The sequence below is a fragment of the Prinia subflava genome, chromosome 4 (assembly GCF_021018805.1).
Source record: "Prinia subflava isolate CZ2003 ecotype Zambia chromosome 4, Cam_Psub_1.2, whole genome shotgun sequence".
Classification (NCBI taxonomy): domain Eukaryota; kingdom Metazoa; phylum Chordata; class Aves; order Passeriformes; family Cisticolidae; genus Prinia; species Prinia subflava.
In genome coordinates this window covers 47,636,990-47,657,642 of record NC_086250.1, presented here as the reverse complement: position 1 = coordinate 47,657,642, position 20,653 = coordinate 47,636,990, and the positions used below count along the sequence as shown (strand labels likewise).

The 20,653-nt window shown below is 38.9% G+C and overlaps 1 protein-coding gene across 1 annotated transcript in view; it reads left to right on the top strand.

The window, feature by feature from the left end:
- The first annotated feature begins 335 nt into the window (after window positions 1–335).
- BMT2 (base methyltransferase of 25S rRNA 2 homolog) overlaps window positions 336–20,653 on the top strand; it is a 33,782-nt gene continuing 13,464 nt past the window's right edge. Inside the window, exons 1-2 of the mRNA XM_063396693.1 lie at window positions 336–539; window positions 12,752–12,893. Coding sequence (XP_063252763.1) covers window positions 389–539; window positions 12,752–12,893 — 293 coding nt within the window. The 5' untranslated portion in view covers window positions 336–388. The remainder of the gene's footprint in view (window positions 540–12,751; window positions 12,894–20,653) is intronic.

Below are 20,653 nucleotides of genomic sequence, written 5' to 3'. Positions count from 1 at the left end.
ACAGCCCGGGCGGCAGTGACCCTTCCCACAGCCCGGCAATGACCCTTCCCACAGCCCGGGCGGCAGTGACCCTTCCCACAGCCCGGGCGGCAGTGACCCTTCCCACAGCCCGGGCGGCAGTGACCCTTCCCACAGCCCGGCAATGACCCTTCCCACAGCCCGGGCGGCAGTGACCCTTCCCACCGCCCGGCCCGCTGCCGGCGCCGTGCCGCACGCACGGGAGCGCGCCGAGCGCCGGGGCGGGGCGCGGCCCCGCGGCGGCGCGCGCGGACTCCATGTCCCGGCGGCCCGCGCGGCGGGGGCGGCGCGCGCAGTCCGCCCGCGCAGCCCCGGCACGGCGCGCGCCTCCCCCTGGGCCGGGCGGTGCGCGCCGAGCAGCGGGAACACCATGGAGGCCGCTCCGCAGCCCCGGCCCCGGCCCGGCGGGGCCGCCGCCGCCCCGCCGCCACCCCCGGAGCAGGAGCGGAAGCTGGAGCAGGAGAAGCTGTCGGGGGTGGTGAAGAGCGTCCACCGGCGGCTGCGCAAGAAATACCGGGAAGGTAACGCGGGGGAGGGGGCCGCCCCGGCCGGGCCGCCCCGCTGCCCTCGGCGGCGGCGGATCGGGCTGTCCCCGCGGGCGGGGGGCGGCCCGGTGCCCCGGCCGCTGCCGAGGGGGTGTGTCGGCGGCCGGGAGCAGCTCCGCGCTCGCTTCCTGCTCGTCCCCGGAGAGCGGGGTCGCCGCTGCCGTGGGCTGCCCGCAGCCCCGGCCGAGGGCACCCGGTCCCGTCTGCCGGGGTTGTGCCGATTCCTGGAGCTGTTGGCAGCGGAGCCCCCTTCCTGGCCGAGGAGGGAGCTTCCCGGCCGTATGGTAGTGTTTTGCAAACTGAGGATCTGCAAGCGTGAGGACAGTGGATGATGAATGCCTAAAGAGATTGAATGGTGATCTGGAAAGGCGCAGGTCTTTGTGAATTATTTGTGCCTCCTGTCTTTCATTCGTAGTGCAGTAGTTCAGGCAGGAGCACTAACTGGAGGGGTTGAGGTAAAGCTGTTGCAATTACTCACAGTCTTTGAAAAATCGACTTTGTCATCAGTATTAATGCCCTTATGCAAGGTTTTTATGGGTGGTATTGGAATGCTTTAAAACCTCTGTGAAATGCTAGCACAGGTTACAGAATTTCATCCATCCATTCTTTTAGTAAGGCCACTGCTCACCTCCAGAAAAGCACATGAAATGGGAGCTCTTCCTCTTGTAGGCACAAGTTCTTGCCTCTCCTCTGTGTTTGCATATGACACTTCTGTTAAAGAAACAAGGTCATACTGCCTTCTGCACTCCCAGAATCTCCCCTGGAGCCAATTCATAGGATTTGGGCACAAATACCGACCTGTCTAGATACTGATCAAATGTCGCTGTTTATTTTGGCCTTGGTGAGGCAAAACTTAAGGGAGGATCTCCCTTCTGCACTCCAGTGTTGGGAGAATGAACATAATATGTTTAAACATTCAAATCCTGGCAAAGGAGTCTAGTTTTTAGCAGTCCGTGTTTCTGTGTTATTTCAGAGCACCTGCCGATTAAGACAGACAAGCATTGGCTTTGTTAACTTTTTTTTTAGGTGAGAAATCTCTGCACCAACTGATTTTTTTTAGATGAGAGCCTAAATAAGGAGGAAGTTTTTGTAAGCCTATCTCTTAGCAAAAAGCAAGTTCGTGCACAAGGGTAAGTTGTGTGTAGCTCGTTAAGTGAAAGCCAACAGCATTTTCATTTACTTCCTACGACTTCACAATGATTTTTTAGTCACTCCAAAGTAGGTAATACTTCATTTCATTGAGAGAGTTAAAACCAAATAATTCGTCTGTGCAACAGGAAGAGCTCTACCCATTACTTAGTCATCCAATAGTAGGTGGTCCTTACAAGTTACTAGTGCTTAGTAGCCAGTAGTACTTCCTGTGTTAAGTTTTTTCAGCTTAAGAAGTTTAGTTTTGGAGTCGTTTCTGCCTACATTTGCCTTTGCTTCTAAAGGCAGATTTGAGACTCTCCTTCTTAAATGCCTTTAATGTCCATCTGAAATTGTAATACCAGGACGTGCTTGATCTCTGAAAGGTCTTTCCTTGGATTTTTTTTTCCTAATACGTGGTGATGCTGACTGGCAAGTATGTTACTCTGACAAAATTAAAGTTGACAGTTTGTTAAATAGAAGTAAAAAATCAATAAATCATCTGTAATTTCAGTGTACAATTTGAATTATGACTTGAGTATGGAAAAGCAAAATCCCTTCATCCTTGCTTATGTGTTTACAGCTTTTTACACAGGGAAAGCCTCTTGACTCCACAATTCAGTGCTTTCACTTCCATATGAATCAGAAACATTATTCTGTATTATTCTGCAATCTTGTATTGTCCTTTTTTTCTTTTCTTTTTCCTCTCTGCCTCCTCTCATGTTTTACTAGAGTTCTATGAAGCTAGTTTCCATTTTGTCGAAATAAGCAAACACTACTGGAATTGCTGTTGCATGGACTTCAGTGCTTTGTCTGTAGAAGCAAAAGTAGAATCCCATATTAATTTTGTTGGTAGATAAAAAATCATGTTCATTATCCCAAAATTTATATGGTTATTTTGCACAGGGTAGATAAGTCTAAGAAAGTCCTTGGGATTGTAATAGGATCCTAAGTTACTGTCTTCTGTTAGAAGTGTTGAAAGGAAATAGATGCATCCTTGAGACACTGAGAAATGTGTTGATAGATTTTATTTGGACCTGATTTTAATAAGCTGATTTCTTTGCTAATTCATTTGCCTTGCTGACGTTATCAAGGTCTGTGTTTTAATGGGTAATTGTAACAGGCAAGCCAGTATGTTATCTGAGTTGCTTATAACTGCCCCATTGTTATAATTTTGTTCCATTTTCTGCAATGGTTCCCCTCTTTTTTGAAGATGAGCCAGTAAAAAACTGACAATATGCTCCAAAATTGCAAGCCAACATGTTTTTGAAGAAGTTGCATACTTGTCAGAAGTGCAAGAGCAATATTTCTTAACCAGGGAAGCATTGCAGCAAAATTTTTGCAGTTACTAGGGAATTACTAGAATAAAGTTTAGTCATCATGTCATGTAAAGGGGTTGATTTTGATTTTTTTTTTCCGGGTGAAAAACTGTAGTTCTGGAGATTAATCAAAGCTGAACCTTGGCTTATTTTTTAATTTCTGTACTTAATGAATCGCTTATACTTGTAAACATGGTGCATGGATTTTATAAGTAGCTGTGCACTGTAGTGCCTCACATCATGTCATATCATAGCCCCATGCCATTCATGACAAGCATTTACCATCTTTTAAATGATGCAGCTGAAATGCTTTGAAGTTTGCACTGAAGTTTGCATTTTTTTGTTTACTTCAACAATTTTAGGGGTTTTGCTGTGTGACTAGTACTTATCTTTTCTATTGTTTGGATATTACTAGTATGGCTTGTAGTGGGAATATTTAATTTTTTTCTTCCTTTATTATCTCTTTTTTATCCTTCATTTCCTTCTCTTCCCCCTCCCTTCTCTTACGCTCTCTGTTGTTAATAAGAAAATAAAGGGAAGCGTGTCATCATAAATGCCATGGCAGATCTGGTATTTTGAAACTGTAGGCAGCTTTTTTTCTACTGTGGGTCCTGCAGTAGTATCCTTTGTGATATTCTGAAATTATTTAATGAAGTTTAGCAAATGAGTGTAGGTTTTAAATTAAAGTGGTTGGTTCTTGTCCACACTGAGTGTTAACTAAATCAGCTAACCATTAAGAACTTGTTTCAGGCCACTTCTAGGTAGTGATAGAGAAAGAGTACCTCTGTAGTGGTTCCTAAAAATAAACGTCATTCCTGACATTAGCCTCCAAATTCTCCATTCTCATCATAACGAAAACTTTTAGTGAGAATAACTCTGAAATGTAACGTGTTCACTTAGGAGGCTCTCTCATTAGTATGAGGCTCATGGGTTTTTTTAGTTTTATTCCTGCTTCCTGTTCAAATGGTGACATTTAATTATTTTACACATCACAGTAAAATCCAAAAGTTAAAACTGCTCTCAAGTAGTGAGTTATTATTCACTTATCAGAAATCTCAGGGTGGTTCTGGATGCTTGACACAAGCACTTAGAAAGTACAGAAATTAGAGGTTTTTGTAATGTTTGAATTTGTTACTACATGGAGATGGGGAGAAAGACAATGATTTAGTTGCTTCCTGCTGGTTCTGTTGCTTGGTGCCACAGGTGACCCCAGGTTTTACAGAGCTTTCCTCTGTGCATCTCTTGGGCACCTGCAGCCACGGGCTGGAGCATGTTCTGTGGGTTGCATATATGCATGAATGTTTCATATGCTGCATGCAGCCTGACAGACAGACCTGGAAAAGCAGATTTTATAGTTCCCAAGGAACTATGCAAGATCTACTGAACATCTGCTATGTGATGGATGTTTGTTTGCTTCCAATTGATTGTAGTAACCAAATAGATTTCATTTTTACTGGGATAAAAATCCCTTCCACTGATACAGAGGCATCCTGTTTTTCTCTCAGTTGTTTATTACCTTTGTAGTCATGCAGAACTGTATTTATCAAGTAAACATTTTCTCTGTAGCATGACTCTCAGTTATAGATGATTTTGTGTATAGTCTGAAAGGTGATTTACAAGACTATTTTTCCCTTAAAATCCTGTAGTAAGCATGAGGGGAAAAATTTGCTGAGGTCTCTGTAAAGATATTTTCTGAAGTGTTTTCCTGTGTGTTCATTAAAACAGTTCATTTCTCCTAACATATGCCTGCTAAGGCTGAGGCTCAGAGAATCACACAGAACTGTTGTTTGTCCTGTTACTAGTTACCACATCACAGAACCTGACAAAAACATTTCTGGGTGGCAGTTTGATTCCGTAAAAGAAGTATTTGTTGAAACCTCAAAGAAAATGAACTTTTTTAAAGGTTTTTTCAGAAAATTAGGGAAAATTTACAGGACCCTGCCTGATGATAATAAGCAACCCAAGCAGGTAAGTGATTTAGACAGAAGAATTGTTCTGAGCTCTATTTTTTCATGGTCTCTTTGTCTCATGTTTTTCATGAAAAACCCTGAGAGAGCTTAAGTTCTTCCTAATGTGAAACAGGAAACATTCTGAAATGGTGTCATTTTTCACAGGACAGGAAAAACTTTGTCATTGAACTCTACACGATAAGTTAACAGTTGTTACCACTTTTTGTTAAATATAACTTGTTTACAGTAGAAATAGACCTAAGTTTTCAATATATTAATTTGCATTTTTACCACTTACATTACTTTCTTGGAAGAAGAAGACATTGTGTAATACTAACTGTTGAATTTTCCAGCAATACAAACTAAATTTTACTTAATTAAAATGAAAATTGATGCTAGTTTATGACATGAGGGTATGATTGCCCTTATAGTTTGCACACCACAGTTTTGCAACAAGGCTTCCATTGCAAATCACATCAGATTTACATTTTGGGGGATTTAATTACTGCTATCATTTAGTTAGCCTATAAATATGGAAGCATACTGACTGCAGCATGGGCTTGCACTCACTGAACAAACAGGTCCGTGTCACCTTCCCTGCTCCTTTGTTGCCCTGGCAGGGAAGAGGGTGTTCCTGTTACAGGGTCAGCATAATAAAATCTGTACCTATGCATGTACTTCTAAGTTTTGCTCCTGCTTTTGCAAAAATTACCGAAATCAGTAGTTTCTGTTGGCATATTCATCTCTGTGTTGTCATCTCTGTATGTCATATTCATACCTTGTGTTAAGGTACAGCACATAGTCAATCCCACAAAGTCAGGTTTGGGAAAGAGGAGAGGAATGAAGTCTCCAGTAGAGTAGACCCAACACCTGGGGGCAGTAATTGCTTAAACTGTCACATACATGCTGTTTGTATGGCAGCCATCAGAGATTTATAGCGGATCAGAGACACAAATTATTCTTCAGAGTGATCTAAGCTGACCCCCAGCAGATGCTGAAATATCAGTCAGTTGGGCCCTCAGAGACTGTTTCATGTAAACAGATGGATGGGAGCTTCACCTGAGAGGTCAGATGTAGAAATCCACATTTGGTCAAATGAATCCTTTCCATGTAAGTTGAAGGGTGGAACATTGATACTGAGATAGAGAAAATCAGAATCTTGCACTTGATTTTTTAAAAAATATTTTATTCTGGAATAGTTGAGGTAGCTCCTAAGAAATGTGAAACAAATACTAGTCAGACATTGGAAGGAAAATATTAACTCTGATTGTTTGAACTTTGTCCAAGTTGAAGTTCATGTTCTGTACATAGACATGTAAAATTAGAAAACAGAGAAACCAAAAATACCTAATGTCTGTTGCAAGGAATGCTGAATATCCTTTTAGTAAGACAGATACATTATCTTGTATACAATGAAAATTATGAATGTCATAATATTTGCTGATATTCCTCATGTAATTAATTTTTCTTATCATTGCTACAGCATCCATACATTAGGAGGACAGCTGAATTTCAACTGACAATATTAATGAGGAAACTTTGTTAGATATTAATAGAAATTTGATTTCAGCTTTAGCCTAGTGAACAGTGTAGGACTGCTTTCCTCATTTACTGTTTAGCATATACAGAAGCTAGTTTACTGTTTCCAGCAAGTGAGAGGTGATCTTAAGAGACTGAAGATGAGATGGATTCTTTTATTCTGTGAATGCCATCAACAAACAAAAAACACCCTCAAAAATCTTGCTAGGCATTGCTATGGCCAGCAGCTGATCATCTGAAGTTATCCAAAATTGTCATGGACACTTGGTAATTGTGGGGATAGGTTTTCATTTTACAATAAACAATATTTATTAATTTTTATGAAGGTAGTATTAATATTGTGCAAATATTAACATGTCAATTTTGGTTTTGCCTTTTGCTGTTGTGTCAGTATATTGAGGTTATTTTCTCTTCCACCAGAGCCATCAAAGTTCTGATAGAGGAGAAAATAGGTAGGCCATGTGTTGTTGACGGAAGGTATTGAAAAGAAGTGGATTGAATCTGGTTTTCTACATTACTAAGTTATGCCATTATGTGGAAGACTTCAAACCTTTAAACACTTGGGGATGGGGTTGGGGGGGAGGGGGTATTGGGTTTTGTTGTTGTTTTTGTTTGTTTTTATTGTGGTGGTGGTTTTGCCAATTAGAGTTACCTTGAACTGAGAAAATTTTAGTTTCCCAGAAGGAAATAATGGCAGTTCTAATTACCCTTTTTCTCAAGTTTTTGTTTGTTTGTTTGTTTGTGTGTGTGTGTTTGTTTTTGGGTTGTTTTGGTGGGTTTGGGGGGTTTGTTTGGGGTTTTTGTTGATTTTGGTTTGGGTTTTTTTGTTGTTTGGGGGCTTTTTCCTCAGTTTTGGGGGGATTTTTTTTAGATTATTATTTTTTTTAATTTCTGTTTTTGGAGGAAGTTGTTTCTTAAGATCTAAACATGCATTACATGTACATGAAGACTTAAATGCACAGCGTCAGTGTCAGTTAATTTTTGATATGCAAGGTCTTGTTTGGTGATGGATGAAGTATTCTGTGATTGTTTTGAGATTGTCTGAGATGACTGCACTGTTTTTCCAAAGAGCACAAGTGGACTTATGGAAAATAGTAATTACAAATCTCTTCTTGTGGGTGCAGATAGTACTTTTATAACTCTATGTGGCAACTATTTTGTTGCTTGATAAAGCAGAATTATTCAAATCAGTTGTTTTGCATTTCAGCCCATTCCAAAATGAAAAATACTGCCTTTAGCAGACCTGAGCTCTATTTCTTTTATATTACAGAAGGTTGTGTTTTCTTAAAATACCAGTTGACATTATTCGTTCTATCATAAGTTGAAGAAAAACTGCGTAATTTTTTTGTTTATTTTATAAGCATACCTTAAATGACAGTTCAATTTAACACTCTACAAATAAATGCCTTTTTAAAATAAAATATTTTTTTTAAAAAATAGGATGGAAGAAAGCTGGATTTTTTTTTCTCTTAATAACTACCTGGAGAGAAGAATTATGCTGTAGATTTGTCTCGCCAAGAGTGGCAAACCTGATCTTCTCACGGTGTTCTGGGAACCTCTGATAAGGACTTGTAAATAAATGCGGAACAAGGAGAGCTCTTACTAATTTTGTATGAGTCTTCTGTATTAAAAATGTTTTCAGTTGTTGAAAGTTACAGCTAACATTTTGTCTCTATTGCTGTTACCCACGATTAAAATTATCTTGTAATTAGGATCATTTAAAAATAACTTCTACGTGCCTGACCTGTTCTCTCTGTGACAGTATTCAGCAACTGCTGATTAAGTCTGTGGTTGAGTTCAGGTTTATGACTTGGCTATTCTGTGGCAATATTAATGTGGGTGGAAATTATTTGGAAGGATTCATCTGTTCTAGGTAAGTAATATTGGATTTTTGTTACTGTAAAGTCTGTGTGACAAAGAACATGTTGATCAATTATTTGTTCAGTGACAATTCTAGGAAGCAGTGGGTTTTGACCTTTTTTGTTTTTAAAGGAATAGTTAATCTTCAAGGTGCAGAGTAGGTTATTTATTTATTTTATAGGTGATTCTGATTCTGAATAAAATAGAACAAGTATTAATTAATTTTAGAATAGCATGAGTATAGTGGTTTGAGAGGTGTGTGAAACTCCTATTATGAGCTAGTTTTGCTGGTCACACTTTTCAGCTGGACAGTGGCATATCTGGCTCCTTGATGGAGATCTCAGGCCTATGAAGATCTCTAAAGGTTCAGCACTCAAAGGAGGTTTTAAATTGCATAAAAGGTATGTGTAGAGTAGAAGTGTTAAGTGCCTTAAATTTTATGTATGGTGTGGTCATGAGTATGAAAAGTTTAATACACAAAATCAAATACTAACTTTAAGATGTGATCAAATATTCAAGACTTTTTTTTAGACTAGCCTACCACAAACTGCTATTTAGTTTACAGTGTTACTGATTACTTAATAGAAGACTTAGGTATCTTATTTCTCTAGTAACTACTAATTTTGTTGTGAAACTGTCTAGCATATTTTACTGCCTATTTGGTTACGTAAGCAAAAATTTATTGATTCATAAATAAATGTTTAACTCCAGAGTATAGAGCTAATGCCATATTTGCACCTGGATTATAATGTATTGCTTGAAAAATTAGTACACAGTGGATTATAATATACTGATTGAAAAAAATTAGTACATAACTTTTCTGTGTTCTGGATGTCAGTTTGAAATTGAACGGCACAACTCTTATTGCAGTCACTATCTCAAAGTCTCAGTAGATAGGAGGGACTGTTTGCATTTTCAACTCAGTATTGGAGCGTGGTTCTGGATTTCAAGTTCCCTATATCTAGTGTGCCTGTTTGTGTCTTCTCAAAGCTCACTACGTTAAAGTATGGGGGAGAAAAAACACAGCAAAACAATGCACTGCCATGCTACTTGTTCAAATGAAATTAGAAGCCAGACTCTGTGAAAGGCCCTGCACAATGGTGCCAGTGCCTTAAGATGACCCGTTGTCTGCAGTGGGTTGGAGCTTGTATTCATGGAAGGGCAGAGAAATGGGCATCATATCAAAATCAGTACTGACAGTGGGCCAACAGCAGATGCTGAGACAAGAATAAGTGAAAAATGTTGCTGCAGTCACTGTGTGCTTGCTTACCATTCTGTCTTGTAGTGATATTGTGGTCTAGGAGCTCCTGAGTTAGAAATCTCATCTTTCAGTATGAGGTTTGTCATGGATTTTGTTCTATAGTTTGCTGAGCTGCATGAACTTCAAGCTTAGACATACATTTTATGAGGAATTAACTTTATTTTTCTTTCAAGCTGCTCTTTCTGAAGGTCTCATATTCTTGGAACAGCCAGTTGTTCCATATTTACCTTCCCTCTGTCACTTGTGATCGTGTGGAAGTTTGTCCTCTACCTGTTTCATCTGCCTTCTTCCTTCCTCTGTTTCTCATACAAAAGCAGGGCTGTATCTGTCTTGTGTAGACAATTTCTGTATCTTTGTATTGGTAAATGAAAATAAATCAGAAGTGCTCGCAGAATTGATTTAATACAAGATGTGTGACGAAATTACTTTGTGATGATTTTTTCACTTTTGTTGTGCATTTCTCTCCTCATGATCTATATAATTCAATTTTATTTTCTTGTCAGCTCAGAGCCAAGAAGCTGTTACTGTCATAAGCAGCTCGGTTGTAACCCAAAATTCATGTCCCCCTGTGCTGGAAGTGAGCTCTGGGTCTGTTGCTCTATATTTTAATTTAAAGTCTCTGTGAATGCTTTTAACCCTCATCTGACTTCCACAGAGAGGTGCAAATCTATGCCTTGTTCAGAAGGAAATTAGAGCAGCTGCTATGAGAGCACAATTTGGTGTTAGAAGGCATCACTGCTTTGCTGTTACTTAGGGTAGGCTAGTTAAGAACATCTAGTCTTTGTCTGTTTCTTTCCCATTTGTCTTTTTTCTGATGTTTTAAGGAAAAGGGGTATTTGGAAAAACAGTAATTGCTTCAGGATAGAACAGAATAAGTAGACAAATAAAAGAACAATAATAAACTTCAGATTCTGTATCTATGCTATTTTCCTTCAGTAAGTGTTCATTCATTTACTTTTTATAGTTCTAATTTGCCATGTATTCAAACAAATCTTTAGCAACTGCAAGTCATTGAAGCATTTCACAGTTGTCTGGAGCATGCAGTAAGATTCAGGGTATTGTGTCAGAGACACTATGACACTTCAGGTTGCACCAGAATTAATTTGCTATTGAGAATCACTTCAAACTTTTCTAGTGCTTTCCGGCTTGGTGCTATATGGGTTCTGCACTTTGACACAAAAAATACAGATTGCTAGGAGTTGTGTGTTTTTTCCCCCTATGCTGGTAGGCCTCTGTTGATGCCATTTTCTGCTCTCTTTTGTCAGGAGGGTATGTTCTGTTCTGCATGTTTGTTTCTGCAGAAGACTCTCCTGAAAGCTCTGGAAAAGTGCCCCGCAGGTTTTAGCAGAAACCCCTGTGAGGACTTGCCTGCAGTTTGGGTGTTTTCTCTGTTCTGGTGGTCAGCTGGTGACCTTGCTGGTACCATTTCTTGTTAAGCATACCTCTCTGAACTTGGATCATTTGGAAAATAATGAGGGATGCCATTCAGTATATACCCTTTTTGTTTTTCCAGTGTTATAACTTTCTAATACATGCTTGTTGAATAGCAAGTAGAATACATAATTTCTTCACAGCTTCCCCATTTTGATAACATGAAATTCTGGCCACTCCCTTCCCTTCCATCTCAGCTGCCATCTCAGACAAGGGAGTACAAACACCTAATTTTAAACATGATTCACTTTGATGATTGTACAAGTGTGCTAGATGCTTATTTCTGAAAATTGCTATGACATCCCTAAACCAAACCTAAGTAGGGAGTAACCTAGATGGTTGATTTAAATCTTTTAAGTGTACATCTATACTTGTCCATCAGGGCCAGTTTTTCTGTAAGTGGAAGACAAATGAGGTGAGGATTGTTGCTGCTTTGCACAGGAGGGAAAAAATAAAAAGTTATCACTGGAAAAAATCCGTGATTTACTGCTAAGTAAAACAAAGTACATCAAAGAAATTGCCATAAGTGTGTTACTAACAGAAATCTCTTACAGGTGTCAGGACAGGTCATACTGTAAACTACTTTCAGGCTTTAACAGACATTAATTGTTAGCTTATGGCTGATAGACTTTTAAAGTATTTCCTTCTCATATAAACATGCTACAAGATGGAACCATGTTGTGACAAGTGTGTTGTTTGTCCAAGTTAAAGCTTAAAATATAGCTGTGTTCTTGAAAAGTTGTTTTTAGCTGTATTAGCTTGTAAGTTCAAAATGAGTGCATATTCTTTATTCTGCAGATTGACATATATTCTAAATATATGCACACACTTGTGATTAACACAAAAGAAATTGGTGAACACCATACCAGGAAAGCATCTTTCTTAGGGCAGGAATACCCTTTCAGTAAGGTACAGCAAGGCATGCTGTATTGAAATTGGGCTAGCCATGGCTAGCATTTATCTTCTTGTTGTTTAGCAGTACATTATGTAAAGCAGGCTAGGAGAAGTGGATACTTAGGAGCAAAGAAGGAAAATCATCATGTTTAATTACTTTGATGTGCTAGAACTTAAACTGCAAGAGTTCTTTTCAGCGAGGTGAGGACCATGGAAATAAATCTGTCTCTCAAGATCAGTAGAGGAGTTTGTCTGAGATTTCCTGATCATAGTTGGTTTGATTCTTCAGTACTATCCCTAGAAGCTAATTTACTGGGCCTGGCTAGATTAGAGAGCAATCAATGAGAGTTTGGATTCCTTTTTCTTTTTCAGTATATCCAAAGAAATCTATATTGTGGATTTAACTTTCATGGCTTTTTCATGTAATGTCATCTCCAGTATTTGCCATGGATGTGAATGCTAGTAGAAACCTTTAAATCTTTCATTTCTGAAATGTTTGTCATATTAATGCTCCTGCACAGAAACCTGAAAGCAAAACTTCCCAGGGACTTTAATTTCACAGAACAAACTGAAAAAAAAATCTGTGTACTGATGTTTCTAGTTTCTCAAGTACCTGACAGCCCCTTCCTGCCCCAAACCTTGGAATTTTGTGTTTATGACTAGAGAGAGGAGAACTTGTTTTTGTTATGTGCAGGTAAAGTAATCTGTTGAGGCATTATGCAACTTTTTAACTGGATGGGGATTTTGCAGTGGAGATAATGAGAGACTTTGTATCTGATGTGCAGTTTTTTGTTTTGTTTTGTTTAGTGGGAGACTTTGATAAGATCTGGCGTGAGCACTGTGAGGATGAGGAAACTCTGTGTGAATATGCTGTGGCCATGAAAAACCTTGCAGATAATCACTGGGCAAAAACTTGTGAAGGGGAAGGCCGAATTGAATGGTGTTGCAGGTAAATAATGTATTTGAAACATGCTATTGCACACTTGTACTTGCAATTATTTATAATACAAAGCTTGTTTTTTACTTTTTGCCAATATTTAACATTTGTCCTATAGCATATTAATATTCTGTTGCTTAAATACTTTCTTAGTGTTCCAGCTAGCTAAGGAAATGACTTATGCAGTGTTTCATTATTAGGTGATCCTTTTTTGAAGTATTTTCAACAACCAATTTTTTTCTCAAATACTGAAGCTGTTTGCAAATAAACCTATGAAGTAATTTTTCATGCTTTTGAACCTAAGCTGGAGAAATGCAGTGAGTGTAACTCAAGTTTAATTTTCAGGGAGTTTGGTTTGATTTCTACATATAATAGTGTTTTATCTCTAAATGCCAATCTCTGATGCTCAGTTTTCAATTCTTAATCTCCTGGGACAGACTTTACTCCTGTGAAGCTTGTTTTAAATGTATTTAAGACTCTAAAATTCCTATTAGTCATAAATATCTAGTTTTTGTTGGGCTGTCTGAACTGTAAAGTCATGAAATGAGGAGCTAAACTATTTCATCCCCTGAGGAAAATAAATAGTAAAAAGAGAAGAAATATTGGTCATTCAGAATTTCTGCACAGTTGGCATCCAAAACATTCTGTGGAATCTGTACAGCATAAATAAAATAAAATAAAACAAAATTTTGTTGAGATTTAAATGGGAAGAGAGTGTATCTATGGTCTTGCCATTGGAAAGGGAATGGAAAACCAAAAAGTAATCTTGTGTGACAGTTTGTAGGTCCTGCAGGTGAGTGTTGCAAAGCGCTGAGCAAAGAACAGTAGATGTGGTATTGTTAAATTTAAATTCTCTGGAGGCCATAAAACAAAAAAGAGAAGAGGGAATTGACTGTGAAACAGTTGATCTTGGTGGCAGCTTGAGCTGTTCTGTGGCTTCTGGAAGTGGAACAAGTAATAATAAGCTGAAGTTTTTTCCCTAGCATCAACTCTTAAATATTTGAAAACCATTCCTTTACTTACCCATGTTTTATCCTTTAGCTTAGAAAAATACCCCATAATAGTTACGTGTTCCTTTATAGATGCCTTTCTGGACATGCTTTCTGTATCTATATCCCAATTACTTGAGAGGTGTCTCAGTTACAAAGAACTAAGCCCAAAAACGGATGAAGCATTTCAATGGCTTTGCTAGGGATAAATAAAATACATTTTATTTTATTTACTTTTGTAAATAGTAGACTCTTGTTTATATTATTGACATTTGTTTGATGGAGGTTTGATATTTTGTTGATTTTGGGTCTTGTTTGGCTTTTTTGTTGGTTTTGTTCTTTTGTTTGTGTGCTTGTTTTGTTTTTTTTGGTAATTGGCACAGCACAGACTTTCACTCCTTTGTGATCCTCAGCTGCCTATTTCTGTGTTACAGGCTTCCTGAATTCCTAGTTGTTTATTTGTGTTTGTGCTTTTCATTATTTCTGTGGAAATGCTGATAGTTACATTTTTCCTTACTACGTTACACTACCTTGAATCATATTGAATTCTAATACTGTGATTTCTTTCAGCGTCTTCCTTCCACCCTGCCCTGGTTTGGCACCATTCTCAGATCACTTCTAAGGAACTGACTGTTCCACAGTTCAGGTTATCTGTGAAAAAAGTAGTTGTACTGGACCCAGGGCACATTCCATGGAACATTGCTTGGTATTTTCTTACAATTTGATTGTCAACTAATATGTGAAACATTTTCAGTAGAGCTGTGTGTCATTACTTTAATTTCAGCTAAGCAGTAATCCCTTAGCTTGTGGCAAATTTGTCTGTTACTCTATAGGACAGGGTAATGTTTCTTGTGGACAATGATGATTTGTATGTAGAAGGTTTTGGCCTCCCACTTGGTTTCTGTTATAGAACATTTGCAAAGTACACACTGAAGTAAATGTCCAGTTTGGGCTTTGCAGCCTGAGCTCATACTAGGAAGAGAATCCACCCACTAAGAGACATTAAAATGTTCTGCTTGGTATAAAGCTTCAGATAAAGCACATAGCTTTTCAGTTTACAAAGTCAAGGGAACAGAAGCTTTTATGTGAGTAGAAAAAGAAAGGGTACTTTTCACTTCTCAGATTATACCAAGGCCTGGATTGCTACATACCAAAACAAATCAGATTGACTTGGTGTTCTGCAGTTTTTTGTTTCTTCTCTCGGGGCCAAGAGGTATGCCAGGCTGGTGGCAGGTCCCATTGTTGTTACTCCTCCTTGTGCCTGGGTGCAGAACTGCATGCAAGAGAACTTGCATGAGACTTAGGTGAAACCTTTTGCTCAGTGCTTATTACTGTGTTACCGTGACAGCAGGAGGGTAGCTGTTTCTTAATAGATGAATTTCAGCTTGTGAGTGGAGTGCCGAAAGTAGTTTGGAACCACCAGTGTATGCCTCCTGAAGAAAGGAGAGACTGAGTTTTGTTTCAGTTTGAAGGAAGATCTTTTCAGTGATCTGAAACTGAGAAGTGTTTTTTCCATTAGTTAAAAGGGGAAAAAAAGTACAAAAGACTTTGTGGGATTTTGTTCTTTCCTTCATTTTCATTGTATTCTCCTAGGATCTGATAAAATAAATCAGATAGCGTAGGATAACCCCTAGAGAAACTATGTGTACTTCTCAGGATCAAGAATAACAATTTTGTTTTTCTTTCAAAAGTCTTTTTAGCTGTTTAGTTGAAGACATTGTAAAAATTCTGACATCAGTTCTTAAACCAGAGGACATAAAACTTACTTTTTTGCCTGTGTTGATTTAAAGAACATGTATCCATTCTCTAGAAACTGTAAAAGATGGAAGGCAGTACATGATAGACTGTGCCAGTGGCCATATGCTGAGTTGTATTGGGCCAATTTTATTTATTGTTTCAGGGAAACATTGCAGAACTGTTAAGTGGTGAGAGGGGCAGGGGAAGAGGGATTAAAACTTTATCTACTTTCAGATCTGGGTTTATGATCCCCTGAGTGGTGGTGTAAAAAGCCTGGGTAACACTCAGCTATTTCTTCCATCCTTCCTTTATGGTATTTAGAAAATTGAATGTGAGTAGCAAGTGGTATTTTCAAATGAACACTTCTGTTTCTCTTTCATTTATATTACAATACAAAACTTAAACAAAACAGATGAAGATGGTGTTTACTCTGAATAATTGTTTTAACTCTTTAATTTTTGCTGGCGTGGATAGGCTGGTGAACCTTTGTGTGGACAATGAGTGCCAGCCTGTTCTGGTTCTAGTTAGAACAAAATAAGCCAGACCAGCAGGTTTGCTTCTTTCTGTTGCTTTTGCCTCAGTGTTAAGACTTGTGTTGACTTGACTGTTTTTTTAAAGAGCAAAAAATAAAATCTGCTCTTCTAATTATCATGACAAAACACTATCTAGACCTGCATTTTTTAAAAAAGTCTTTTTGACTGTTTTAATGAGCAAAGAAATACAGTTCTGATTAAATTAATGAGTGCAGAACTGTTTGGAAACGTATGCAGAGAATAGATGTGAGAAGCTTCTCTTAAAAATGTGATTAAATGAGAAGGATTCTGTCAAAAGTTTGTCCCTGTATCCATGACTAATCTATACTTTTATTTGCAGTCTGCTAGAGTAAAGTATATTTCTTAAATTTGGAAACAAGACCAAAGAGAGAGGAACTGTCATTCTGAGAGTAGAACTAAAATGAATACAATTATAAACTATACTAAACATTATCTACTATATTAATTATCAGCTGTACAAATAAAGGCCAGGGAATAATTGATTGTGTCAGTCTTTCAAAAAACTATTTGGAGTCTGAAGCAGGCCATAAACTGAATATGAAGTGGTCATGGGATGCTTTTGCAGTAGAGGCAAATACCATACTTGAGTGTGTTAATGAGATTGTCCACAAGATATGTAAAGTACTACTCTGACTTAATTTTGCATTGCTCTTAGGCAAAATATCACCTTGGCACTGCATTTAAAAGACAACAAACACCAGCTCAACTCCAAGAAAGATAAAGAAATTTATCAAAAACCTTCCCTTTATTCCACAAAAGCTTTGGTGTTCTTTTCTAGAAACTGGAGCTGTCTAGTCTAAAGAAGAGAAGGCTAAGTAATCTGTTTGAGGATCTTTAAGAATAACAGATCTCTGCTGGAACTGGAAAGATGATCCTGTTTATGTGGAGGATTGAATGAATGAATGAGTGTTTGCAAGTCCCTTCTACACTGTTTTGCAGGTGTTTTTGGTGAATGCAATTAATTGAGCAGTTCACTGCAAGGAGAAGTGAGGAAGGTGGCAGGAACAGCAGGAGGGGAACCATTGAAAATGGGAAAGGACAATGTTCAGTGTTCATATTTATATGACAATCTTAATTTTCTGCTGTTAAACACATTGTTTGCTGATGATACTAAATTGTGAGGAGCTGTTAACTCCCTTGAAGGCAGGCAGACTCTCCAGAGAAACCTCAACAAATTAAGAGAGCTGGGCAATCACCAACTGCCTGAATTTTAACAAAGACAAGTGCCTGATTCTGCACCAGGGATGGGGCAACCCTGGATGTATGGATGGACTGGGAATGAAATACTGGAAAACAGCACCAGGGAGAGGAACCTGTGGGTCCTGTTTGAAGGAAAGTTGAATCTGAATCAGCAGTGCCCTGGCAGCTGGGAGGGCCAGCCCTGTCCTGGGGTGCACGAGGGACAGCATGGCCAGCCAGGCAGGGGAGGGGATTGTCCTGCTCTGCTCTGAGCTGGGGCAGCCTCACCTCCAATGCTGGGGGTAGTTTTGGGTGCCACAATATAAGAAAGATATAAAACTATGGGAGAGTGTCCAAATGAGGGCAACCAAGATGGTGAAGGCTCTGGAGTAGAAGCATTTTGAGGAGTTGCTGAGGTCACTTGGTCTGTTCAGCCTGAAGAAGAGGAGACTGAGGAGAGACCTCACTGCAGTTACAACTTCCTTGTGAGAGGAGGAGGAGGGACAGTGATTTCTGTGATGACCAGTGACAGGACCCAAGGGAACGGCCTGAAGTTGTGTCAGGGGAGGTTTAGGTTGGATATTAGGAAAAGGTTCTCCACCCAGAGGGTGCTTGGGCACTGGAACAGGCTCCTCATGGATGTGGTCACAGCCCCAAGCCTGACAGTGAAGTGTTTGAACAGTACTTTTATGCACATGGTGTGACTCTTGGGGCTGTTCTCTGCAGGTTCAGGAGTTGGACTTGAGTGACCCTGATGGATCCCTTCCAGCTCAGGATATTCTATGATTCTATAACTATTTTGTTCTCACAAGAGCATCATTTGTTTGTTGAACACTAGAGCTAATTAAAGCAAGGATCATATGATAACTGTTGACTATTTTGAAGTTCTTTGAATCCTCTGGCAATAAAAGATACTGCCTCCAGAAATTGGCTTGGGGTGGCCACAGCCCAAGAGAAACATATGATTACAGATCTAGTTGCATTTCACAAAAGGAGAATATCTCAAACCCCTAGAATTGAGACCAAATATCAAAAACAAAGTGGAAAAACGTATTATATACAAGTTTCTCAACTTGAAGTTTAAAAAAATATAATTATGCTGATAAAAAAGTATAATACTTTACATTGAGAAACCTGGTGTTCTCACCTATGCTGAACATTCTATTTCCTTAACTTGAAACTGGGTGCACATGACAATCAGGAAATATTTTTAGTCCAAGGGAAACTTGACTAATAGGTATGATTAATGTGTACAAAGGCAATTGAGACTTCTCCTTCCCTTCACTTTGGGGGTTGGGAGGTGGGTAGGTTAAACTGTATCAGCATTTGCAATTTTATTTTTTTTCAGGCTAGCAGCTGTGAGAGTGGGCATTTATAAACTTGTTCCTCGATGTGTGGAAGGAGGGGAGATATGTTTTGCAGCAGAAACTGTGATGAGAAGTCCAGACAGTCCTTCAGCTCTGAAGGGAAGTTTGCTATTTTTCTACTGTCACTGAAAGCCATCTTTAATATTAGCTTTTTGTTAGTAAATATTCTAAGGAACAGGAGTCAAGCTCACCTTTTCCTCATTATAAAGCAGAAGGAAAGAAGACGATAAAACTGGGTGCTTGAAATTCTCAACCATTGATTACGGCTGATTGATTATCAGGAACTGCTTTTTGCTATGATCAAAGTTGGCCACACCAGCTTTAATTTAGTTATTATTACTTGAGCAGAAGAATTAATTAACAATTCTGTTATGGTTTTTAAATTTCATATAGTGCTTCTTGAGAATGTCCCCCTCATTTTTTTTTCATTTTATATTCTATTGAAACTCATGGATTTAGTCTTTCTTTTTAAAAACAAAGCTTCTTTTTTATTGCTGGAGAGTATAAACAAAATCATATGAATTTATATTGGCTTTTTCTGAGACTTCCTTTGTGTCCAATCCAAATGGCAGACAGAGCAGGGGAGTCAACTGGAACAGGTTATTTAGTGTTTGAGATTTGAAATATGGAAAATAAGTTTCACTGATGAAATAAAGAGATTTGATTTTTTGATTTCTTTTTTAGAGCAAAGACATGAACTGCACACTTCACCCAGAAACCTAACCTGTCTCCTCATCTAGGAAACTGAAACAGTTTAGACCTGAAATATTTATTTCACTGTTTGTGTGAACTGCAGCGTCAGCTCAGATAGCATTTACATTGCACAATACTTCACAAGCAAGTATGTTAATTGTAGAGCTAATATTGTGTCATCAGGGACTGAGTGTTTAATTGTCAGTTAAAAATGGAATCATGTTAGTTTTTAGAATTATAAAATAAATTCCTTAATTTTCCCTTTGTAGATAATTGAGATGCTGCTCCTTACTTGAGACAGTTGTTAAATGTAAAGTCTTATACAACTGCATACTCAAAACCAGAGTGATCAATGATGGCTTTCAATGGCTGTGAAGTTAAAACATCTGGCTACATCTGCAAGTTACCATGGGTTAAGCTGCAGAGTGCATTATCTCTGCTAACTACCAATGCTGTGAGAGCCCACATTACCCCACAGAGGTGTGAGGGTCACTTCTGCAGGGGGAGTACATAGACAACTCCTCTGAGAGCTCAGGAGCCAATAGGGCAACATGTAGTAACCATGCCAGAATGACTGTGAGGTCAGAAAAGCATAAAGGGAAGATAACTCCCAGGGGCTATGAAGTGCTGTGTGATCTGAGGGGTTTTTGTTTGGATTGGGTGGATTTGGCTGGGGTTTTTTGGTACCCTGTGGTACTGCACGAGTATGCAGAGCCTGGGATCTGAATGTGAAGAATTTTATCAATTCTTGGGCTTCCCTGTGGCACTGGCAGGTTGTCCACCAGGGAAAATGCAGAAGTAGGAGGTGCTTCTCTTTGTGGTTGACTTGGAAAGAGTCTTATGTGCAAATGAGAAAAGTCTGTTATGAAGAATGTAGAATTATGAGAACTCAGTTGACAGGGGTAAAATAATGGAAAAACACTCATTTGCATCAGTACCAAGAATGAAGAAGAAATGGCTTCTCAGCAACAAGAGGACTTTGCACTTTACAACTAGGTGGTTCTCATATGCTCATTAAGTGTTAAGCTGGGTAGCATACCAGCTTCTAGGGAATTAAAAGGTTGATAACATGAATAGTTGAGGAAAAAAAGAACACATTCTTCCAAGGTTGCAGATTCTCTCATGTCTTACATGTCAGTGCAACACTACTGAAACTGCTGTTGATTCTGGATGTTTTAGGAGATGTAATGAGAAAAAAATACTTATAATAAAAATAAGGAAACTGCAGGGTGCTAACCAAGTAGTGCAGTAGC